Below are 26,104 nucleotides of genomic sequence, written 5' to 3' on the forward strand. Positions count from 1 at the left end.
ACTGTGTGGGCTCCTAATCCATCTTCCGGAGGGCAGTTCCTCCCCATTGTTTCCCATGGTTACTCTGCTCCCTTCAGGGCCCCGGTTGCAAACGGTCTGTAAGCTTTTGTCTGTAGCAGTTTTCCTGTCCTTGCCTCAACATTGTGTGTTGAGTGAGTGGGAGCAGGTGTTCAGAAGGCACACCTGAGCAGCTGCACACAGGAACACAAGGAGCTTCGCCCCTCCACGTTTGCAGCCGATCGAGAGGACTAGACCTTGGACTTGGAGCAGATGCCGTAACAGGATGCATCACGGAAGTGGTGATTAGCATAGTTAGCATGTGGGAGGAATGTGAATTATTTTAGGTAGGAGGTGGAATGCAGTAGGTGGTTTCCAAAAATGGCTGCATCAATATCTCCCATCCCACAAGCCTTTCTCAATGTGACCTTGCCACTTCTCTCTTTAAGAGTTGGAGTGTACTTTCTCTCCCCTAGCATCTGGGCTGGCTTCTCTGCTTGCTTTGACCAATAAAATGTGGCAGAAGTGACCCAGGTCTTATAGCTTTTCTTTAAAGGTTTTAAAGCTCCGTTGTTTTCACACTCTTGAAATGCTCCAAGAATGCTGCCTTGACACTACCATATTGTAAGAAAGCCCAGGCTGGCTACGTGGGGTGACCACACGCGGTAAGATCAATGTGCCCTGACGGTGACCGACAGCTCCCGCTGAGCCCCGCCTCCAGCCAGTCTGCCTCAGGGGTGCAGCCACACAAGTGATGTCGGAAGAGATGAACAAAAGAATCACCCAGGCAACCCACACAATTGTGAGAAATAATAAATTATTGAACTATTAATCATATAGTTTCATAACCTGCTTCCAATCTTCCATTACAGTTTCCTACTCTCTCCTCTTGAAGTTGCATCAGGACCTATTTAGACAAATATTAAGAAGATCAAAACTTTCTTCACAGAGTATTTCCAAAAGCATCTTGAGTTTTTAAAGTGTGGTAAATCTATAATATTCATGGTAATTTTTAAAACATGGAGAATTAATTCAATGAATACCTAGATTAAATTTTTTAAGTGACAATATGAAATCTGTAGCATGGGGATCTAAGCAGTTGAACAAGCACTTTTATTATCAATTGACTGCTGGTGCAGTATTCAACATGTGAGAGTCAAAATGTGAGTCTTGCAAAGAAAACTTTGAACATGTGTCGTTGCTTTAGCCACTTTGATTAAACACATTCGAAAGAGAAATTATTCCTGCTGAGCACATTAGGAAACAAAAACAAGAGACTGGAGGCATTATGGCAGAGTTAGTCACCAGGAAGCAAATTTCATCTGGAAGTTAAATCTTGGTGGAAAATCTTACTTTGGCATTACTTATTTCTTCCTGGACATTTGATTGTCAATTATATTTTAACCCCCAGTGAAAAGAATGCAGAGGCTCCTAATTTAAAATGATAATATAATGAAATTTTGTAGTACTGTTAGATTGGCGTCTTAGTTCATTTTGCATTGCTATAAACGAATACCTGAGTTTGAGTAATTTATAAAGAAAGAGTTTTTTTTTTTTTTTTTTTTTTTGAGACAGAGTCTCGCTCTTTTGCCCTGGCTAGAGTGCTATGGCATCAGCCTAGCTCAAAGCAACCTCAGGCTCCTGGGCTTAAGCAATCCTTCTGCCTCAGCCTCCCGAGTAGCTGGGACTACAGGCATGTGCCACCATGCCCCGCTAATTTTTTTCTATATATATTTTAGCTGTCCAAATCATTTCTTTCTATTTTTAGTAGAGACGGGGTCTCACTTTTGCTCAGGCTGGTCTCAAACTCCTGACCTCAAGCAATCCTCCTGCCTCGGCCTCTCAGAGTTCTAGGATTATAGGCGTGAGCCACCACGCCTGGCCAAGAAAGAGTTTTATTAATATTTGGCTCGCAGTCTGCAGGCTATAAAACAAGTATGGCACCAGCATCTGCTGCTGATGAGGGCCTCAGGAAGCCTCCACTCCTGGAAGAAGGTGAAGGGGAGAGGGGAGCGGATGGAGGAGGGCGGCAGGGGGTGGAGTGTGGGGTGGGGGAGGGGAGCAGGAGATACCAGGCTCTTTTCAACAATCAGATTTCAAAGGAACTAATAAACAGAGCAAAAACGCCCTCACTACTGCAATGACGGCACCAAGCTGGTCAGGAGGGATTTGCCACCATGACCCAAACACCTTCCACTGGGCCCCACCTCCAACATTGGAGATCAATTCTCAACATGAGATTTGGAGGGGATAAATATCCAAACTATATCAATTGGTCTTCCAAACATGGCCTTGCAAGATACCAAAGGGCAGAGGAGGCCTTTCCAGAGGTGGGAGATGGTCAGGTAGAGCGGCCATCTGAGGAAGTGCTCACAAACCTCCTGGTGTCCTATTAATCACAGGTGGGGACTGCAAAGCATCCTTTCTGCTGACGGAAAGAACAAGTCCGCCCTGCTTAGATCTCTGTGTACTTCCGGAGTCTTGGGACAATCCTTACATGAGATTTTTAGGTTTTGGGTGGTGGGGCATGCATTTTGTGTTTTCCTAACTCTTACTTATATACACACCTATAGCTACCTTCTTTTGTATTCTCCCATCTCTGAAAATGTATTTTCTTCATGTTGGGAGTTAGATACCCTTCCTAGAAGAAGGGTATCACTATGTTAATCCTACTATGCTGAGCATTGCTGGGTAGTGACAACTGGGACTGACACAGGTACCTCATAGAAAAACAGTCTGGCCCTTGGTGCCTCGCTGACTGGCTGGCAGACCCTTTGCTTTTTGGCTAAAATGTCACAGGTTACTGTATCAAGGAAATTTGATCTTTGGCTTTTTAGAAATCAGAAACCCACATTCCTCCTTCCTTTTACTCAATACTATATTTTTCATCACGTAAGCAAAGGACAATTTTCTTTTTCGATGACTTTATATAAATTAAAAACTTCTGTCATTTATTTACACATTAAAATCTGGATGGAAAGTTCTGCTAATAATATACATCGTATGAGTAATGCTCTTACCTACAAATGCATTCTTTTTCTTTAAGAAAACTATTTTGGTTTTCGACTCATTTTCAGAATTAAACTTTGGGCTCCAGTTTTGATGTAGACGTAAACATCTTTTTCCTGGTTGTTTAAAAGGAAAACAGACATGGCTTCTTTATTAGAATAGAAACAAATACTCCTCTGAATGCATTTTTAGAATTCTTCAGACTTTTAAAGGACTTCACTGCTGACTTTACTACTCCATCCTTCTTTCCCCTCAGCAATGGTTTTTTAAGAATGTAAATAACCTGTTTCACAACATACCCTTTCGCCCACAGGCCTTGGTTGCTTCCAGACTCATTGTGATCTCAGTGGCTACAGCTTGGTTCAGCTGGTCTTACAGTTTTCTGTAATTTGGAGCTTCCTATCTTCTACTGATTCCCTGTAGCTTCAAAACTACAGCCTTGCAATAGAGCACGAATGAATAAGAACACCAGCAGTCTGATGGACAGATCCAGGCATGGAAAGCAGAGCACTGGACAATTAGGCTGAAAATGCACAACTGGGCAAACCACACACGCTGAGCTCCCACTGTACCAGGCAGGAGGCAGAATTCCAGGCTCTTGTTATTTCTTTTTCTCCTATCTTTATTATTCCCATCTCCCTTCCTTCTTTAAACCCACACTACTATTGAGTCCTTACCCCACAGATCTATGGCCTTGCGAGATGTTCCAGCCTTTCTTCAATTCTTCCCTTCTATTATACCCGTCCTAACCCTATGGGGACAGCTGCACCCACTGCAGATGCATTGCACCTTGGGCTTTTCTTCAAATGCGAAGAACAGAAGTGGCAGGGGAGGCCTCCCTGGCCTTCTAGGCGGACAATCCTCACCAGCACCTGGACCAACATGTACCAGGATCATCCCTTCCTTACCTCTGGCTCTTTTAGTCTCTAGATTACTATCTGATTGTTCATGTATGAGACTTTTTTCCACAGTCTACGTTCAGCATTAGCTTCTTATTGACAGAAAACATTTACCCCCTCTGTTGCCCAAAGGACTTGGCACATGGTAACTGTTCCAAGAAATTCTGACTTAATAGGATCCAGAGTTTCCTACAAAAAGATTACATTTCAAACTGAGGGCAGCAACATGGGGTGTTATGACAACAGTGTTATAGAGATTCCTAGAATGTCTCAGCAGTTATTATTCAGAAGAAAACATCTGACATATAAAATCTTGTGTGTGTGTATGTGTGTGTGTGTGTCAGAATTCAACCTGGGATGCTGGCTTCCCATCCTAGCTATAGATCAGAACCGCCTGGAATACTCGTGGGAACTACAGATGTCCCACCCTGCTCCATTCCCCTCACGACCAATTTGATTCATTAGATATAGGATGCAGTTGGCAACTCTGCATTTAAATTGCCCAGGTGATGATCTCATGCCTAGCAGGAGCACGATGGGCACACTGCCCCAGAGGGTGCTGAAAGGCAGAGCCCTGTATTCAGAATGTGGTGAGACTAATTCTTTCACATGTTGCAAAATTGCTGGGGAGGTCAAGGGTGTAGCGCTCCGTGGTCTTACCACTCTGCTTCCTATCAGAACTGGAACTAAGAGGGGTGAAGATTCAAGTTGATTGTTTACACTAAACATACATTGACCGTTGGAGCTAGAAGTGCTTCCTCATTGGTAAGCAACACAATTTTCCCTTGTGTGATAAGCTCCTTTTCTATTCATGACATTAGACATTGGGATATATATTTGAGGCTGATATGCTGATAGTCAAAGAAATTAGGTAGTGTAGGCTACAAAATGAAAGTCTTTTTAATGGGAACATGCATGTAAAAGGGAAGGAAGATCATACCACTTGAAAAATCTCTGTTTGCCTAGTGAGGACATTGTTTACATACATGCAGCCAAGTTTGACTAGAAAAGGAGGAACGACCATACCCAATACTGGCTTTGATCCAAAAATGTGCCCTGCCTTTCCAAACTCAAGGTCTCGACCTGCACCAGCCCTGCCCTCTCCCTCACTAACAGGGGGCTCTCCTAATTAGAGGAGTGTCTTTCTTTTATTCCTCAGTCCCACAGCTTGGTTAAGTCAACAGAATCATCTGAGTTGGCACAATCTTTTTTCTATGCAATTATTAATAGTTCATTCATACACAGTTGATCCAATAGCCATATTGATCCAAGAAGTCACATAGCTATATTCCCATTAGCTGTCAGGATTCCAAAAGACTGAATCAGTCATGTCACAGCCTAGTTGCCTTTATTATGAAGAAGGTCATATTTTCCACTAATGCAGCAAATATGCTTGTGGACACAGAGTTAGAAGAGGCTGGCTAAAAGCTTATCCATTTATCTGACTAAAGAAGGCAGGCCATCCAAGTCTCATTTCTCATGTATCCCAGAAAATAGAATTATTATTGCATTTCTGCACATGGAAGGCATATTTCCAATGTCAAATTAGAAAATTTTAGAAATCTCATTATTCAACCTGCTATAGTTTTAGAGATATGCTGCCTGAGATAATGCCTGCTTTTCCACACACTGACTTTACATTTGCTTCCTTAAAGATTGTAAGACATTTAGCTGACATTCTTATCTGAAGTAAAGAAAGGTACAATATGACTATCCTTTTTGATAGTCATGAAAGATTCCAAAGAGGCAAATTGGGAGAATGAAATAGAAACCAGGCTCAAAGTTGCCACTAATTAGTTATATAACATTGCATAGTCAAATCATTGAACTCACTTTTCTTAATCATACATTTTTTCATTTAACATATATTTCTTGAATTATGTGCAAATGTTTAGAGCCAAAAGAGTCTCACAAATAAAGTGCTTCAGGAGTTCATGCTTTCGGCTTGGAAAGACAGAGAAGTTCTCATGCCCTTGAAGCCAACGAGGAAGCTGCGCCCTGTGCCTGCCTTATGCACAATGAGGCCTGCTCTTATCTTCCTAAATGCTCACAGCAGTTCATAAGTCACGAACATGATGAGTATGGCCCTTTCTTACAGAAACAGATGCTTCTCATTATTCTTATTAACTACATTAAAATAAATCACTGTAGAGTTCAGAGAGGATGGAATCAAAAGGCTTGGACTTAATTTCATGCAAGACAAGTCGCTCCAAAAACTAACTTGGAATGGTATTCCTGACATTCACATTTAGGATCAAGTTATACCTGATGCTCTGGCTCTGGCCTCTCCTCTCTGGCTTTAGGGCAGGTTGAACATTTTTCTCACTATTTGTGGTCAGTCCCATGGCTTAGATCTCATGTCCTGTCTGCACAGACCTGTTCTTGTCCTGCCTTCTGCACCAGGTCTGACAGAAAGAGTCCTGGGCCTGGGAGATAGGAGACAGAGCCATTTGTGGCACATAGTAGGCACTCAAGTCAAAGTTCAGTAATTGAATTGAGCCTGTGTTCTAGTCTTGGATTTAAACCTAACTAGATGATGTGTCCTTTGGGCAAGTGGGATAATATTCTAAACCTAAGTTTCCCTACTTGTAAAAGTAGGAGAGTTAGACTAGGTCACTTTGACTGACCCTTTTGGCTCTAAAATTCTATGATTTTACTATTTTATATCTTAGCTTTACCCTCAACTTGGATCCATAGTCTAATCTTTCTAATATCCCCTGAACTGCTCCATAAAAGGGTACTAGGTAATCTCTCTGAGTGTTTTTGTTCTCATCATAAAACTGGACAACAATACCTAAGGCTGTTTTGTGGCTTAAATGAAATAAGGATATGAAGTGCTTAGAAACATTCCTGACACATAGAAGTCACCCAACAAATGACAGTTGTTGCTATTTTCATTATTAAATAACAGCTTTTCCTCTACTCTTTTAGCTAATGGAGCTTTGCTAAATCAATTGGCCTTAAATTAACTAGGTATATCGCTTAAGTCTCTAGTTTGAACCCATTCAGTCACGGACTCCAAGGTTGGGCAAATCTAGATTCCAATGAGATCAGCCACTTACTAGCTGTGTAACCTTGGGTGGGTCACTTCACCACTCAGAACTTCGGTAAAATAGAGATCATCATGACTCTCTTGCGGGTTTTCTGGGAGAATTAATTGTATGTAAAGAACTTGGCACAAGAATGGCTCGATAAATGCCAGCTATAATGGCAAGTTCAAGGTGTTAGGCAAGGCTAAGCCTTTCACCATCCATGGGAGAGAACAAGCATGTGTAGTATATTAAGTCCTATTCTCCCAACTGCAGCCTACAGTGATTTCTTTCAGCATCCCCCATGATGGTTTTATTTCTCTCATCCCACCTTTATCTGGGAACTTCCAGAATTTTAACACGGATCTGATAATAAGTGGGTGAGAAAATGTAACTGGGTTACATAGATAAGGATACTTACTGCACCCGACTCCCTGTTACAGGGACGCTAAAATATAAGCCTGGAACATATGCAATCCGAACCAGTGAGTAATACAAAAATCATTTTGATTTGACTTTGAAATGAAGCCTGAGATGTTTTGGCAACAAATTTCCTCTTTAAATTCTGCCTAGGATAAAATCAATTCCCATTTTCTGAGCTCACATCAACTGAAAGCAGGAAGAGGCAGCTCAAAAAATCTACTTGGTTTCCGAGAAGCTCGTTTTGCTCAATGTTTAATATTTGCTACAAAAATCTTTCAGCAATTCATAAAATGCATAGAGCCAGAATTTGTCTACTTATTTAATGAGAAGTGTGTAGAGAATATTTATTTTATGAATTCAGCAGGCTGTGGCTGTCCCACTCACATGGATCTGTGTCTTTCCTGGCCACATATGGGTCTGGGAGCAGCCCCTGGGAACATTGGACAGCTGACCCTGCCCTCAGTGGCTTGTAGAATGAGGCTTTGCCCAGGGGGCTCAGGCTCCACGCTGTGGAAGGCCAATCTTGCTGGGACTTTCACTACCTGAGAGCCAGTGTGATTAACCCCTGCTGGGCTGATTAACCCCAAAGACAAAGAGCACTTTGTTTAGAACACAGCTAATAAACTACTCAGCCAGGCTGTCCTTTTCAGAATCAAAATTGAAGAGAATCTGCAGCTCAAAAGAAGAGAAGTTTTGAAGGATATCTCTCTTCACTCTTTTTCTAGCATCAAAAGCTTCATCAAAATCCAACTGTTGAAGTGCCTGAAGCAGGCCTTTGTGCCTAAAATACCTGAAATAGGTAAGTCATGACCAAGCAAAGGAAAGAGCTGCATTTATTTGAGTGAAACAGGCTCAATTTTGAATATTATATTAGAGTTTACAGTATATTATATTATAGTCCATAGTTTCTGGGGGCATTTTGGGGAAATAATGCAGAAAGGCCATCATCTTTCTCTATACTTGTGTGTGTTCTAGAGATAAGGCTTTTGTGTAAACTTTAGAAACGATGTTTGCATGAACTTTGGAACCCCCACCTATCAGATGATCCTACCTTGGTTACTCCTGAAAAGCAAATTTTTTTTGATCTGATTCTTTTCGTGACATTACTATAGTTTCCCTGAAGGAGGGTGAGTTTGGGGCCTTACGTGATATGCAGGCCAGGCCATGCTGACTTGAGCTTCTGGCCTCAGTCCAAGAGCCTTGGCCATGGGGCAGTGAGAGAGGAGAAGCCCCCTCTGCCCTCCTAGGTGCGGAGAAGGCCCTCTGTGCATAATATTGTGGCTGGGTGATAGCCTGAACCAGTAGGTTATGTTTTCCTCCATAAACATTCTCTGTTCCCTCCCTCTGGCCACTTCTCCCCATTCTTCTTTCATTGCCTCAGGGGAGGCACAGGACAGCACGGATAGCAGAAGAGTCTATAAGCCCTTCTGGGTTTTGTTTTCCAAACACCAAACCCATGGAAGAGGACCCGGTCTGAGGGAGAGGCAGAGGCCTGGGGGACACAGGAGGGTGAGCCGGCCTCCCTCTGGATTACAAAAGAGATTTCCTCAGGTCTCTGCTCAAGGGACAGAGTGCACTGGAGGCCCCTGCTGGGATCTGTACAGGCCTGGGGTGCCTGCTCTGAGGACATGCCAAACCTCATGCTATAGCTGTTGGGTGCTCCTGAAGAGGACACCCTCAAGCCCTGAGTACCCATCTTGGTGACAGACATGTGGCAGATGCAGAATCACTAGACTGCCCTGTTGTGGGGCCAACACAATAACATGGACTGAGTGTTTGTGTCCTCCCAAAATTTGTATGTTGAAGCCATAACCCCTAACTGATAGCATTAGGGGGTGGGGCTTTTGGGAGGTAATTAGATTTAGATTAGGTAGGTCATGAAGGTGGGACCTTTATGCTGGGATGAGTGGCCTTATAAGAAGAGGAGACAACGTGAGAGCACACTGTCCACACGCATGCAGGCACTAAGAGGTCATGGGCACCCACGGCAGGAAGGCAGCCTTCTGCAGCCCAGGAAGCAGGTTCTCACCTGAGCCAAATCTGCCAGCACCTCAGTCTTGGACTTCCTACCCTCCAGAACTGTGAGAAATAAATGTCTGCTGTTTAAGCCAACCAATCTATGGCATTTTGTTACAGCAGCCCAAGCTGACTGGGACACACAGGGAATGTGCCAAAGACCACTACTTGGAGAACTTTTCATCATTTTCGGCCCTCTGTGGGCCACCCTCCCAGATTCTGATGCAACCCTAGAAAGGAGGAAAGGCTCCAAAACTGATGGAAACGCATGTGTATTTAGGCACAGGCTTAAAGTAAAGATTAAGTTGATGAACAGAACATAAAAGAAAACCATATATTTAGCATAAATGCATTTGTGGATGGAGGGTCATGTCAGCAGAAATAGGTGACTTTCTGTTTTCAAACCATCCTGAATTTAAATTTTGAGGATCCCATGATTTTCACTGATCAGAAGCAATAATAAATGATGTAAGGACAGGACTTTTCTCTATCTTTTGTATTACAGCAATAATGTCACATTCGTCTGGAACCAGACCTCATGGTACCAGAAGAATTGCTTTTCTGCTTTTTGTTCTGCCTTTTAAAAGACCTATGATGCCGGGCACAGTGGCTCACACCTATAATCCTAGCATTCCGGGAGGCTGAAGCAGGAGCATTGCTTGAGCTCAGGAGTTTGAGACCAGCCTGAGAAACAGTGAGACCCAGTCTCTACTAAAAACAGAAAATTTAGCTGGGCATGGTGGTACATGCCTGTAGCCCCAGCTACTTGGGAGGCTGAGGCAAGAGGATCACTTGAGTCCAGGAGTTTGAGGTTGCAGTGAGCTATGATGACACCACTGTACTTTACCCAGGGCAACAGAGTAAGACTCTGTTTCAAAAAAAAATTTTAAAAAGATCATATGATGTGTAGTTTATTTAACCTCTCTAACAGTTCTTCATCTGCAATATGGAAAAGGCACTTATCAAATTGAAAAGAGCCACATACAAAATAAGGTAATGACATTTTGTCTCCATGGCTGTGCCACCCGAGACGTAGATTCTTTACCCATGCCTAGGCAGTGCTGGGTGAACCGTGGTTACTCAGCAAATAACTGATGATGATGATGATGATGATGAAATTGCATATTGATAACAATGGCCGAATCATTTGTCAGTGTTTTTTGGTTCATGAGGCAATTTCAAATATTTAATGTGATTTGGTCCTTTCAGGAGCTCTCTGTGAAGTGGGAATTGTTATGCCCCTTTCACAGAAAAAGAAACCTAGAGAGCTAAAGTGAGAGGTCACCATGGTGAAGGTATCCAGCCTGTCACATGGCAGAAGTTCCATCAAAATTTGATCTGTTCCTAGGGTGACACAGAGCTGGCATTAGTCCCTCATCTTCATACTCTAATTTCTGACTCTTTCCTTGATGACAAAGTCACCTCTTTTAATGAGAAATTGAAAATGTAAATTTTTCTCTCGTTTTTCTTTTCTTTTTTTCTTTTTTGAGACAAGGTCTTGCTCTGCTGCCGAGGCTAGAGTGCAGTGGTGTCATCATAGTTCACTGCAACCTCAAACTCCTGGGCTCAAGCGATCCTCCCGCCTCAGCCTCCTGAGTAGCTGGGACTGCAGGTACACATCACCATGCCCAGCTGATTTTTCTATTTTTTTGTAGAGACGGGGTCTTGCTCTTGCTTAGGCTGCTCATTTTTCTTCATAATAAATGCCATGTAATATTTCTGGATTCTCTCACTGAGAGAACTCTAACTCTCTCACTGAGGCTGTTAAAAAAATTCTAAAATAAAGAAAAATTGTATTCTATGTCCCCAGAGGCTTCCTTCTCAGTCGCATTTCTTGTTCTTTGTCCAGTCTTCACACTTCCTTGTTCTCCTGTGCTGGGTCATCTTCTGGTATTGCCCCGAGGGACAGGGTGGTGAGTTTTTCTAAGAGGGCACAGTGCAGCCACATCATCCCACTGCAAGGCTCTGCTGTTTACTAATTGCATAAACTTGGCCAATCCCCAACCTCAGACTTCTCACTTGAAACTATCTTACTTTGATATTTGATATTACTTACTTTATGGTGTTACTGTTTGTTTTGTTTTGTTTTGTTTTGCTTTGCTTTGTTTTTTGAGACAGAGTCTCACTCTGTTGCCCAGGCTAGAGTGCTGTGGCGTCAGCCTAGCTCACAGCAGCCTCCAACTCCTGGGCTCAAGCAATCCTCCTGCCTCAGCCTCCCGAGTAGCTGGGACTACAGACATGTGCCACCATGCACGGCTAATTTTTTCTATATATTTTTAGCTGTCCAGCTAGTTTCTTTCTATTTTTAGTACAGACGGGATCTTGCTCTTGCTCAGGCTGGTCTCAAATTCCTGAGCTCAAACGATCGCCCACCTTGGCCACCCAGAGTGCTAGGATTACAGGCGTGAGTCACCGCGCCCGGTCTATGGTGTTATTGTGATTAAATAAGAGTTCACGTGAAGAACAGAGCATAGTGCCTGGATGTTAGAAAGTGCATAGTGAGTGTCTGGCGCCACTGTGGTCACTCAGGAAAGCCATCTCGTCATCTCAACCTGACTAAAATGGGTCAGACTTAAATTGAGGAATACAGACTTCCTGGGGTAAGTGACACTTGAGCCAAGTATTGAAGAGAGGATAGACAGCAGCTGGCTAGATGAAATTTGGGGAAAGCCATAAAAAATAGAGAGAACAGCAAATTCCAAGGCAAGGAGGAAATAGGGTGTAGGAGAGGTGGGCAGAGAAGGGGGAGTGAAGGGTAGTAAGGTCAGTAGGGCCAACACATGGAGCTCTCTGTGTGCTGACACACACACATGCTCACACATACTAACACTCCGCAAGCTGTGGGAGCCAAGGAAGAATTTCAAATAGGCGTTAACTAACCAAGCTTACGTTTTCAACTATTTGGTAGCCAAAGCACCAAGGATGTAAAGGGCATAGAGAGCAGGGGAGAGGCCATCTCTCCTTTGGTGAATGCCATACCTTCTCTCCTCTTTTGTAACATCTTCCAGCCCTTGTTTATACACCTATCTGATGCAGGGATCTCATTGCTGGACATCCTATCTTCCCATACATCCCTGCACTTCCTGATACACACTTAGTGATTTAAAAACCCATGTGGATGATCCCTCTAACATCAGACTTCATAGGTCTGTGCTCTCTTGACTCTGATGACCTCCATTCTACCTTCATCACCAGAAATAAAGCCATGCCCAAGACCACTAGTCCCCAATGTTTTTGGCACCAGAGACTGGTTTCATGGAAGACAATTTTTCCACGGAGGGGAGGGGAATGGTTTCGTGATGATTCAAGCACATTACAACTATTGTGCACTTTATTTCTATTATTACCACATTGTAATATACAATGAAATATACAAACCTCTCTGCTGATAATAACTGTATTTGCAGCCACTCCGCCGGGCAAGCATCACCACCTCAGCTCCACCTCAGATCATCAGGTATTACATTGTCATAAGGAGCCCACAACCTAGATTCCCTCGCATGTGCAGTTTACAGTAGGGTTCATGCTCCTATGAGAATCTAATGCTGCTGCTGATCTGACAGGAGGCGGAGCTTATGTGGTGATGCATGCAATGGGGAGCGGCTGTAAATACAGATGAAACTTTGCTCACTTGCCCACTGCTCACCTCCTGCTGTGTGGCCTGGTTCCTAATAGGCCACGGAGAGCTACTGGTCCATGGCCCAGGGTTTGGGGACCTCAGCCCTAGACCACACATACACCAAAACTGTTCTCAGGGTGGTTTTTTTTGTTTTTGTGACAGAGTCTCATTCTTTTGCCTAGGCTAGAGTGCCGTGGCGTCAGCCTAGCTCACAGCAACCTCAAACTCCTGGGCTCAAGCTATCCTCCTACCTCAGCCTCCTGGGTAGCTGGGACTACAGGCATGTGCCACCATGCCCAGCTAGTTTTTTCTATTTTTAGTTGTTTGGCTAATTTCTTTCTATTTATAGTAGAGACGGGGTCTTGATCTTGCTCAGGCTGGTCTCAAACTCCTGAGCTCAAGTAATCCTCCCCCGTCGGCCTCCCAGAGTGCTAGGATTACAGGCGCCAGGACTGTTCTCAGGTTTTATCCTGTGACATTGCTCATATTCATTTCACTTCTCCACCCCTTCGCACTTCTAGTAAGCATTTATTGGCTCAGGAAAGTGCCAGTCATGGGATAGACAGACTAGTAAAGAATTATAATCCAGAGTGATGGATGCTATGCTGCTGCTGGTGACGCTAATAGAAATACTAATAATTAACATCTGTTTGGTGTGTTCTACAATGAGGCACTCTTCTTAGTGCTTTATGGTTATGAGCTCAGTCCTCTTAATAGGTGAGGTTTATTCATCTTCTAGGTGTTGGGGCCAGACTCACACCCAGACAATCTGGCTCCGGAAGCTGTGCTGGTAACCACCGCCACATACCATCAATGATAGGGAGAGAATATGTTGCTGTGGGAATCCCTTAGAAAACACCAATGGAGGAGATCCCGGAGGAGGCGACCCTTGACATGAGTCTTAAAAGGTAGTTTAGGTTTAGCAAGCTGGAGATGGTGGGCTGAAAGGAGGTGATCCTGGTAGAAAGAGCAAAGGGTTGGAGGTGAAAAATGATAGAGAGCATTATGGGTGAAACCAGTGGGTTAGCCCAGCTGGAATGTAGAATGCACAGGTGGGAATGGCAAGAGATTAGGCAGGCAAGGTATGAATTTTATTTGTTTTTGTCACCTGGCACATAATGTTTGGGCTGGAAAGTATTGTTAACTGGAATATTACTTAAAATGCTATGGCCCAGCCGGGCATGGTGGCTCATGCCTGTAATCCTAGAACTCTGGGAGGCCGAGGCGGGCGGATCATTTGAGCTGAGGAGTTTGAGACCAGCTTGAGAAGAGCAAGACCCCATCTCTACTAAAAATAGAAAGAAATTAGCCAAACAACTAAAATATATACAAAAATTTAGCCAGGCATGGTGGCACATGCCTGTAGTCCCAGCTACCCGGGAGGCTGAGGCAGAAGGATCGCTTGAGTCCAGGAGTTTGAGGTTGCTGTGAGCTAGGCTGATGCCACGGCACTCTAGCCAGGGCAATGGAGTGAGACTCTGTCTCAAAAAAAAAAAAAAAAAAAATGCTATGGCCCTCTTAAAATTCTTTCTTTATCCCTGAACACCAGAGGTTCTTTTCTTCCTTTCTTTCTCTTCCTTCCTTCCTCCCTCCCTCTTTCTTTCTTTCTTTCTTTCTTTCTTTCTTTCTCTTTTCTTTCTTTCTTCCTTCCTTCCTTCTTTCTTTCCTCCTTCCTTCCTTCCTTCCTTTTGGAACCCATATAGCATTTTGTTTGGTATCATTCTTAACAGCATCCACATTGAGCCTCACACTTGTCACCACCTCTGTATTTATCCTATCCTCTGTCATATTTTAAGCATCCCCCTCTGAATCTAGAGAAGACCTTTTCATGTAGTGGACACTCATCTATTTACTTACCCAATTAGTTTCAGGAAGAATTCAGGGGAGATTACAAGTATATACTTGGGCAAATTGTGTAGAAAAGCCTCTTATTCAAACTAAGGCAAACCTTGAGTCAGATCTGTCGGTGGAAATGAAGTATTCGTTCTGTGGGTCATGGAGGTCAGTGTCCACAGGGGAGGTAAAGGGTAGTTTTAGGAAGGACTGCAACTCAGGACAGATGGCAGCCAGGTACATGGAGAAGAGGAGGGCCGTAAGCCACTTTGTGATTTGGCGGGACTCTGGGAACAGAAACAGAAAGAACCCAGGAAGTGACCCCAGGTGGCCTGGGAATTTATTCCCTGGAAAGAGGTTCTGCTTCAGATAAGCACTTCTGAGTTTCCTTTCAGGGCTCAGCCCAAATGTTGCTCATACTGACACAGGCACGAGGCCGAGGCAGCCAGAGGACGCGTTGTGAACATCTTCAGTGGGCAATGCCCTCAACACGGGTGCTCACACATGCTTGGATTGTTTGGGAGCCATCCCGCTGCTTGGGAGTCCATAGGCCCCAGGGTTGCTTTAAGTTTGGGGGGCTCACAGCAGGGACCACACACTGCTGGCATGGGGGCTGGTGTCAAATGGAGCTTGGTTTTCAGCACATCAGCAAGTGGGGCTGGACTTCGCTGTAAGTTTACAACTTCGCTGTAGTTCCAGGTTGATGTGGTCTGAAAAAAGATCAGCTAGAGTCCAGCTGGAACATTATCACCACAGTGACCTCTGGGAAGCCTCTTCTGTGCGGAGTGACTCTACAGCCTGGTGCTCCTTACTCCTTAGTACATGTGTGGGCTTTGGAGTGGGACCCAGACACAAAGGTGGCTCTGCACCTTACTCGGTAAATCACTTACTTGGCAAATCTCTCTGAGCCTCGGTGTTCTCATTTGTAAAAGAGTTGCTGTGAGGATTGTGATAATACTACAAAGTGGCTGATACATGTTAAACCTTCCACAAATTACTGTTATTATTTTTTACTTTAAGAGTCCTTGGCTCTTCCTAGGTATAAACTGTATCACACAATAAACTGTACCCACCTCAAGGTCAAATAACTTCTGGTTTTATATATTTTTTCTAACATTTTGTATTTTTTTGTAATCTGCTTTTAAACCACCCCTGATTTCTTCAGGGTCTTATTTTGCAATAATGTGGGCCGAAGTCACCTTCTTCTGCCGTGTTTGGGAGTCAGTGAGGACCTGAACAGCTGTTAATGACGTTTCCTCAGCAGAATGACACAGCAGGGCTCGCATCAGATGGCAGGGCACCGATCACGCACAAGGAGAAACAGGAGCCCATTTGCATTATGATCCTGCACACAGCTTTTCTCAGGAACGCCCAAATGAGATGGATGCTGAAAAGGGCAACTGTAGGAAGAGCTGGAGAAGCAGAAAAATAAACGGACGGCGGTGAGCATCTGCAGGCAGGAGTAATGAGAATTAACAATAGTTCACTGTTTATATCCAAGTCGAATATCCTGTCCAGATTAAAATTTCCTTGTCTCTAGAAGGTCTGTTTTATAGTTTCTGGTTTTTGAACCGAGAGCCAATCAAGTTTTGCCCATTGTATTTGCTTAAGCAGGTTAAACAAGAACAGTCTGTCAAGCTTTGGTTTGTTTTGTTTCATGACATTGACTTTTAAAAGAGTCCAGGCCAAAGTTTGATAGAGTAATTCATGTTCTGGATTTGTCTGATGGTTTTCTCCTGATGGTTTCTCCTCCTATACTCCCCCACCACTTCCAATTTTTCCTGTAAACTGAAAGTCGAATCAAAAAGGCTGCACTAGAATTAGGTTAAACATTTTGGCAAGGATACTTCATAGGTGATTTGTATTTCATATTACATCAATCAGGCGGCACATAATGCCAGGTTGGCCCCAAATAGTGACATTAAATACAATCGCTTGGCTAAAGTGATGACTCACACTTCCTTCTGTTATGAAGGTATGGAATTCCCTTGAAAACAGCCAGCAGTCTGTACATAATCTGTTCCACAACAGCCTTGTAGTTAATGGTATTAGCATCCACTAATAACTGTTTATATAGATTATTTAATTTATAATTGTCACATGGCAATTTTCTAAATTATTACTTCTTTATGTATTTGCAGGCATACCTCTGTAAAAAAGAGTTTCTCCTCACATACTGAGGATGAATTATAGTTCCTTTTAAAAAGGCAGGGTAAGTGCTTAATTCTTTCTCTTTGCTGATTTTCAGAGTAAAGAGTTGCTGCTATAGTCACTTTTAAGGGTGGCAAATTAGTGTTTTCTGTCTTTCCTTTTTTGAACAGTCCTATGGACTATGTGGATTTTTTTTCTTTTTTCAGAAAGGGTCTCACTCTGTCACCCAGGCTAGGGTGCAGTGGTGTCATCACAGCTCACTGCAACCTCAAACTCCTGAGCTAAACCAATCCTCCTGCCTCAGCCTCCTGAGTAACTGGCACTACAGGCATGTGCCACCATACCCGGCTAATTTTTCTATTTTGTGTAGAGACGGGGTCTTGCTCTTGCGCAGGCTGGTGGACTTGTTTTTATTCAGTTTTTATAACCCGTTGTAGTCACTGATCTTTTTGGTGTTCACATTGCCCCACATTTGGCCAGAGGGAGCTCCTTTAAGCTGGCTAGCTCCTGTGTCCTTTTGAGATGTCCCCATAATTTTTTGAGCACTTCTCTTATTTTTTGCACAAGAAAGTGGCCAGGCTCACTTTGTACTTTTGCTGCCCTGACTCAGAATCAGCCATTTCTCCAAGAAACCCTGGGTCCTTTTATTGGAGAATTGTATGTATTTCACAAACTAAGATCTATGCATTTGATGAGCTCATTGCCACTGGAGTGCCATTGCATCTAGCTCTTATAGTGACCAAAGCTAAGAAATATATTTATTGAAATCATGAGTTCATAGTGATACTTCCAATTCAAATTTAATATTACAGAATTTTTCTTAACTTTTTTGATTCACATCTGTACCTCTTGTCTTTTACATAGAAAATTTCAGCACCTAATAACATTAACTTATTTATTTTTTGCCATAGTCTACAATATACACAAAGTAGATTTAAAATTGAAATACTAGAAAATTACTTGGTGAATTTTAGGCTTTTTATTTTTTGGTATTTCTTTTTACATTCTTAGAATATATTCCATTAAAGATAAACAGTGAGAATACTGTGTTCCTAAGTCACTTGAAAGAATTATATTCTATGTATATTATGTCACTCTTGTGACATTCAGTTAGGATAACTTGTATCAGTTTGATTTCAAATTTGGTTCACTGTTATTTTTCTTTGCAATTAAATTTTATTTATGAACAGATAAAATATGTTTGAGCCATTATGTGGCTCAAATTCAAAACTACACCAAAAATATAGTCAGAAAAATGGACTATATGCACTCAGATCGCCTCCAACCTGCTTCTCTTCCTCCCCACCGCCTGACTCCTGTAGGTAACCAGTTATTTTATCTTTTAGTTTGATATTTTATTATATCTGTATGTATAATTTCCCTCCCTTCTCACACAAAAGATAGCAAACTGTCTTCCCTGCTCAGTGTCTTGTGTTTTCTCCCTAACAATATTTACAATATATCCTGGAGAATCCATGTAAGTACATACACATCTTCCTCGTTCTTTTTTGTTACTGCAAACTTTACTCAGCAGTCCCATGCTGTTGTTGTTTAGCATGTGTTATCTTACTTGTGGCCCTTTTTGCCTTGTTTAGACCCTCATGGTCTCTGTAGGCATTTTAGGCTTTGACCCCTGCTAAGGCTTTCTGGGTGGGCAGAGGCAGGGAACACTGCATACATTTTGACTCCTAGAGGCTTCATCATGTCAACGCCACTTGCCCTTGGGAGAGATGAGGGTAAATAGGAACTGCACTGCTGCCGTTGCCCATTTCCAGCCCCAAACACCCTGGGCTCTTTCCTGATCAGGTGGAAAGCTGGGAGGAATGAATGAGGGGAGGGTATGGCTTTAAGTAACTTGGTTTTAATGTCAACATCTATTCCCTTCCCCTTCTCTCGGAGGCACAAGTGGGAATCGTTCCCCCTTTGTGCTAATTTAAAGTCAATTTAAGAAAAAGAAAAACAAACACAGGATTTTAGTCACATTCAGAATCCATACCATTCGGTATTAATGGAAAGTGAAGGAAGATTTTATTGCACAATGAAGCTGGAACATCTATTTTCAAATACAAATGTTTAATATTCCTCAGAATAGCTTTCTCTTTATGCTGACTTTTCCCCCTGCTCATCTCCAAAGCTCACAGTGCTTTTTCTAGTTTTCTTTTTCTGCCATGTTCCATTCATCACTCTCATAGGTGAGAGTGAACAAATGTTCTTTCTTGCTGGGTAATTCTTTTGCAAATACACTTTCAAATCTCATTTCTTAGGTGGTTTGATCTACATGCTAAAAAAAAATGGTGAATAAACTAATTTGGGTACGGGGGTGGGGGCATAACTACATGATGAGTGCAATGCTCATTGTCTGGGGAATGGACACCCTTGAAGTTCTGACTTGGGGGGATGGGCAGGACATGGGCAGTGTATGTGGCCTGAACTTTTGTACCCCCATGATGATAAGCTGAAATAAAAAAAAAAAAAACTAATTTGGGTAATTGTAAAGGTTTTTTTTTTTTTTGCCTTTCTCTAAATTGATTTCCTTTTGACCATTAAGAGAGTGATATGGCAAAAATAAAATAATGCAATAAGGTGTGTTTATCAGACAATGGATACACGTTACATGCATGATTATTCCCTGGCTTTGTGAATTACTTATTTTTTAGCACATGCAGAATAAATTAACTACACTCTAAGTATATCACCTATCAGTTCTTGGAGGATAACTGTTTCATAGGAATCTAAAGAGTCTTGTGTGAAAGTCAGCATCCTTTTCAGCTTTGAAGTCAGGAGCAGGGTGAAGCAATAATAATTTCTTAGACTGAAAGCAAGGGGAAGGGTTCCTAAGAGGGAAAAAGGACATGTATGGGAAAAGAAAATGGAACAGTAGATGTGAGAAAAAGTGAGGAAGAGGAAGAGAAGAGAATGAGAGAAAGAGGGAGGAGCAGGGGATAGTGCAGAGAAGAACAGAAAAGGTCTAAATTATGTCATAAACATAGGTCTGGTGGAAAGAACTCGCTACTGAGAGCTGGAAGTCATGTTTTCCAGTTCTGTCTTCTGCACACGCTGCTCTCTGGGGAATCTGAAGAATTTAGTTATAAATCAAGCACTTTGGGAAATATAGTGCCTCTTTTTAAGAGTAGCTAATATTTATAAATGCTTACCATGTACTGGGCACTTAGTCAAGCACTTGGCATGGATTACCTCAAGCCTAGGAATTAAGTTTTATCATTATCTCCACTTTACTGATGTAGAAACTGAGGCAAAGATGATGCTGTGATCTAAATGGAAACCTAATTCCCAATGTGATGGTATTAGGAAGTGGGGCCTTTTAGGAGGTGGGAGGTGATTAGGTCATGAGGGTGTAGTCCTTTTTTTTTTTTTTTTTTTTTTTTTTTTGGAGACAGAGTCTCACTCTGTTGCCCGGGCTAGAGTGAGTGCCGTGGCGTCAGCCTAGCTCACAGCAACCTCAAACTCCTGTGCTCAAGCAATCTTCCTGCCTCAGCCTCCCGAATAGCTGGGACTACAAGCATGTGCCACCATGCCCGGCTAATTTTTTCTATATATTTTTAGTTGTCCAGATATTTTCTTTCTATTTTTTTTAGTAGAGACGGGGTCTCGCTCTTGCTCAGGCTGGTCTCGGAACTCCTGAGCTCAAAGGATCCACGCTGCCTCAGCCTCCCAGAGTGCTAGGATTACAGGAGTGAGCCACCGCGCCCAGCCCTGAGGGTATAGTTCTAAAGAATAAGATTAGTGCCCTTATAAAAGAAACCCTGAAGTGCTAGCTAGCCCCTTCCACCGTGCGAGGATATAGCAAGAAGGTAATACCTATGAACCAGGAAATGGGGCCTCACCAGACACTGAATCTGCTGGCACCTTGATCTTGGACTTTCCAGCCTCTAGAACTGTGAGAAATAAATTTCTACTGTTTATAAGCTACCCAGTATATAGCATTTTGCTATAGCAGCCCAAACAGACTAAGATAGATGCTAAGTAAGTTACTCAAGGTCACACTGAGCAAATGACTATTTGTTGCCATGTATTCCTCATTGTCTTCCTTGCTAGCAGAACTCCAGTAGTTTGGGTTGGTCATATGCCCACCCCTCCCTGCAGACCCAGGGGATGAATGATATCAGACCTAAACCCGTCTTGGCTCTCCATCTCTCCTTCCTGATGTACGTTTTCCCAGCCTTCCTTGCAGGTGACCCAGTTCTGACCAACGAAGGTATAAGTCTGCTGAGGGCTCTGGGAAAGCTTTTCCTTCCTGATAAGAGACAAGCATGTTTTCTGCTTCTCTCTTCTTTCTTCCTCCTTGGGATGGTATGAAGATGCCATACTTGAGGCTATAGCCATCAGTTTGCAGCCATGAGGCAATAAACCCAAGGAAGAATGTCATTATGCTAAAGATGGCAGAATGGAAAGTGAAAAGTGTCCTGGGCTTTGAGGACATTGTTGACCTAGATTCACCTCCCAGCACACATCTTGTTATGTGAAATAATCAAATGTCACTATTACTATTGGAAATTTGTCAGGTTGGCCAAACTTGCAGCTGTGTGTATATCAACTGATAGGGGAACAGAGTGGGTTTGGGAAACAGGAAGCCTGTCTTCATTTTAGTCTGATAGGTTGCTACTCAGTACTGCAGAATCTGTTTCCTCCAGCACCTCCCATTCCCAACCTTGACTCCACATACACAGTTGTTACTCTTAACTGAAGAACGAAGGCAAAATGTAGCAGAGTGTAGGAAAATAGATACTGGTCAGATTTTAATTGCCTAAACTACAACTTATTTTACTTTACTATCTAAAACTGGAATGATAATTATACATATTGCAAATAAATTTTAGAACACAGTACAAAAATCCTTTCAAAGGAGCCATATTCCATGTCTCTCTGCATGGGTCTCACACAACCACTCACTTACCGACCTTTGTGCTTCTACCCAGGACTTCAGTTTTTCCTAAAACTGTTTCACCCCACTCCCCAACACACACTCTCTGTTTTATAAATCTTCATATTTCCACCATCTAGTACAGTGCTTAGTGTATAGTAACAATAAATGCTTGGAATTAAAATTGTATTAATATAATACCCCCTCTATTGAATAGCTATCTAAGTCATACGCCTTTTAGGAATTACAAGGACATATTAACATTTTTTCTGGTCTTGAGAGATGATTTCTTAATAATTATTAAAAATGTAAAGACATGTAAATTTCTGAAGAGAAGTTTGATAAGTTACTGATAGAGAGCAGGTGTTCAACAAATAAGCTAAACTGAGCAGAATGGTCTTTTAAAGAGCTATCTGTTCTGGACAAATATAAACTGTGGTTAAAATAAAATAAGGCATTTCACTACATTGTTCTTGGGGCAGAAGAATTAGACGAACTTTTCAAATATGTCTGATTTACAACCAGGGAGCAATTAACATGGGAAGGACTAAATTCCATTATTGAGAAACTGGGCACGGTGGGTGGCTCACGCCTATAATCCTAGCCCTTTGGGAGGCCAAGGCAGGAAAATCACTGGAGGCCAGGAGTTTGAGAACAGCCTGAGCAATATAGCAAGACTGCGTCTCCACAAAAAATAGAAAAATTAGTTGGGCATGGTGGCACGTGCCTGTAGTCCCAGCTACTCGGAAGGCTGAGGCGGGAGGATCATTTGAGCCCAGGCATTTGAGTTTGTAGTGAGCTGTGATGACACCACTGCACTCTACCCTGGGCAATAGAGTGAGACCCTGTCTCAAAAATAAATAAATAAAATAAAAGTAAAAATAAATTCCATTATTGAATACTTCATTTTGTACTAGACTTAATGATATCTGAGTCAGATAAGGGCTTCTGAGTATGGTAAGTTGAATTCATAAGGAAGTCTGGCTTCCGGTCATCAGTGTTAAATCGAATTCCACTTAATGCGAAAATGCTTCCCCCAACCCAAGGACAACATTTAAACCCAAAGGTTCTCACTGAAGTGTAGACAAGAATGATACCTACAATTCAAGTTGCCTTTGAATGAACTGGATAGAGATGAATGCACAGAACAAAGGAAAAGAAGTGGTAACCTAATGTTAAGATGCAATGTGGTTTTTCTCAGCCCTTTGATTTTACTTTTAGAAAAAAAAAATTGAGGAATTTAAATGTAAAGACCTCATTGTTCTTTTCAAAATATTTATCCCTTAAGGTATTAAAAAAGCACTAAAAAAATTATAATTTCCATTCAGTAGGCCCTTCAAAATCACAGGAAAAAATTATTAAAATAATTGCTACAATAATAACACTTTATGTTTGTTTAATCCAACTTTTCCATTTTCTCTTAATTGTATCTATATATAAACATTTCTCATACTTCCTCTGTTGTAATTATTCTAAATGGCCTTTACGCCTGCATAATGAGAAATTGTAATGAATTCTGAAGCTCATTAGCAATGTCTTTATGAGGAATCAAAATAGTTTCTGAATTCAACAATAGCCTAAATGTAAATTTTATGTTTATTGTGATATGATAATCATTTACAAAGTAGTGAACTAATAACCAAAATGTAGAGTATAACTCGTATAGTCTATAACTCGTATTGCCTAGAACTATTTAAGCAATAATCAACTTTGAATATTTACTTTGTTAAAGTGATGTCATCTCCTGTCCTGGAATGCAATCTTGCAAAAAAACTCCATATGTATAATATACATTACAAAAAAAATGGTTAGTTAGAAGAGTCCTATAAGATTAAAAAACAAAACAAAAAACAATATCTGGTCTTTTCCTTTAAGCATTTAACATACTTGGAATGACATGTTCAATTTTAATCTTCCCCAATTAGGCCATCATTTTCATGACGGTAGGGATTGTGTTTGATTTACAGCTCAATCCCCAGCACCTACTATAACATCTGGCACATACTGAATGAATATGGCTGCAAGACATGAACTGCACACAAGGGATTTAGTTCCTCCGGCGGTTCTATCAGCAGACCTCCAAGCCTCCTTGTTATAGTTCCAAGATGGTGGCTTATACCGGTCACCTTCCTTTCATCTCATACCTTTTTCACAGTTTGCTGGGTTTTACAGTGGGAATAAGGCATTGGGGAAACGAAAATGTTTTTTCCCGTCAGAGAGGATAGAGAACCCCGTTGGTCAGGTTGAATGTGAACTGACTCAAGAATATGTCCTGAATGTTGGTTTTAAGTCTAATTCCTGACTTCATGATTTATCTCCATGCCCTAAACACAAGAGCTGAAAGTTTCATCTAATTCAGGGATTGGTTAGTATAGTTCCTGTTAATTAAGATTTTATTTGGTCAACAATAGACAGAATCAGCCTGATGCAGCAATAAAGCAGTGGACAAATTCTCTCCTTATGAAATTAAAGCTGCATTATTTGGCTTTATTGATGTTTCATTTCACTAATATTCCTTTTATCTTAATTATGGCCTCTAAACTTCATTAACATCAAAAAGATTTTGCTAAGTACTTTAACTGAACATGGCAACGTACAAAGAGGCTCATACAAACAAGATCCTTGGTATTCAAAAAGTTAAAAGCACAGACATGAAACAAATATTTATAGGATTTATATGCTTTATGCAAATGCAGACCATTCCCTGATTTATTTTGCACAATGAATAATAGTTAATATCTATTGAGTCCTAACTTACCGAGTCCTAACCAGGAATTGTATAAAAAAGCACTTTACATATATCATTTCCACTAAGTACCCCCAAAATGAGGAAAGTGAGGGAGGTGAGGTATTGGCAAGTTAAGCAAGCTGCCTAAGGTCACACAGCTGTGATTCAGGTCTGGTTCCAAGGCCCATTCCTTAACCTCTCTGGCTGACCCCTGCCCTTTGTCTCATAATTTCCTCAGCCACGAATTTATCACCCATTAACAGCCAAAGGTGCTGACTCTGCTTTTGGAGAAGTAACCCCTTGGAGCAGGACAGGGATTGTGACAGGCATGATGTGGTGACTGTGCAGTCCCTTAGAAAGTTAAATCTTTAGGGAGCCAGACAGTATTGGTTTAAGAGCTATTAAGAACAGGGCAGCTCTAAGGGAAATGAATTATCAATCAGATTCCATTCCATTCTAAAAATAAAATCTGGACAGTTGAGACTTCAAACTGTTTAAAAGAGTCCTGTATTTAATCTGTAGATAAAGCTTAATAAAAAAAAATATTTATGTTTCCTGAGTCCCCTTATAGCTTCTGCCCTTGCTCTCTTCTCCTACCATTACCCCTCAATTTTCAAATAGGAGAGACTGAGGCTGTGTCGTTGCCTGTACACTTCATTGGCTATCAGTTCTCAAGCTGCTGCAATTTGGCTTCTGTCTCCTCCTCACTACTGGAAGTGCTCTCGCAAAGGTCAGCAATGATAAGAAGCCATCACCATAATAACTGCTAGTGCTTCTTGTGGATTTATTGGGAGCCAAGCTCAGTGTCTTACGCTGGAGAGAGAAACCTGGAGAACCATAGGGCTGTATCTGTGGATAATTTTGGTTTAGTGGGCTCAGTTTTTAAAAATCAAGCCAACATTGAAAAATCAGAATGTTTCAGACAAAAATCTGAACAAGATGTGCTGTCCAGCTTGCTCCAGTCCTCACAGTGCTCACCTCCCACACAAAGTGAATTTAAGGAGGGACCTTCCTCACCTTCCTCATTCTGGCACCTGCTTGACCGCCCAAGGAGCACGATTTACTCCCCATGCTTTACGTGGGTATTCTGTGCAGGATATTACAGTTGCTAGGAAAAGAGGCTCATTTAAACTTGCTCAGGAAAGGGGGCTTATGAAACAGCAATTCCAGTGCAGGAACTGTGGCAGACTTGGATTCATAACAACTGAGACTAAAAGCCAGCCTTCTTATTAGTGTCTCTGCTTCTCACTACATAGTGACTCCATGCTCCTCCTGCCACTGGCAAGACTGGCTTCCTCTTCTTGGTCATCATTTCAATCCCTTCATTGCCTCAACTTGATCAAAGAGTCTCATCCCAACCCCACACCAGCCCCCACAGCATTCTCCTTTACTGCCAACTGCCTTAGCCTTTAAATTTCCCAACCATAAACCAGGCACCGTGGCGTGCGCCTGCAGTCCCAGCTACTCAGGAGTCGGAGGTGGGAGGATGGCTTGTGCCCATGAGTTTGAAGCTGCACT

At 42.1% G+C, this 26,104-nt stretch overlaps 1 protein-coding gene across 1 annotated transcript in view; it reads left to right on the forward strand.

Moving 5' to 3' along the window:
• Positions 1-2,174: 2,174 nt before the first annotated feature.
• Positions 2,175-26,104, forward strand: part of SH3BGRL2 (SH3 domain binding glutamate rich protein like 2) — an 83,083-nt gene continuing 59,153 nt past the window's right edge. The window contains exon 1 of the mRNA XM_069489069.1: positions 2,175-2,342. Within this exon, the coding sequence (XP_069345170.1) occupies positions 2,175-2,342 (168 nt within the window). The remainder of the gene's footprint in view (positions 2,343-26,104) is intronic.

This window comes from Eulemur rufifrons, chromosome 15, assembly GCF_041146395.1.
Source record: "Eulemur rufifrons isolate Redbay chromosome 15, OSU_ERuf_1, whole genome shotgun sequence".
NCBI lineage: Eukaryota > Metazoa > Chordata > Mammalia > Primates > Lemuridae > Eulemur > Eulemur rufifrons.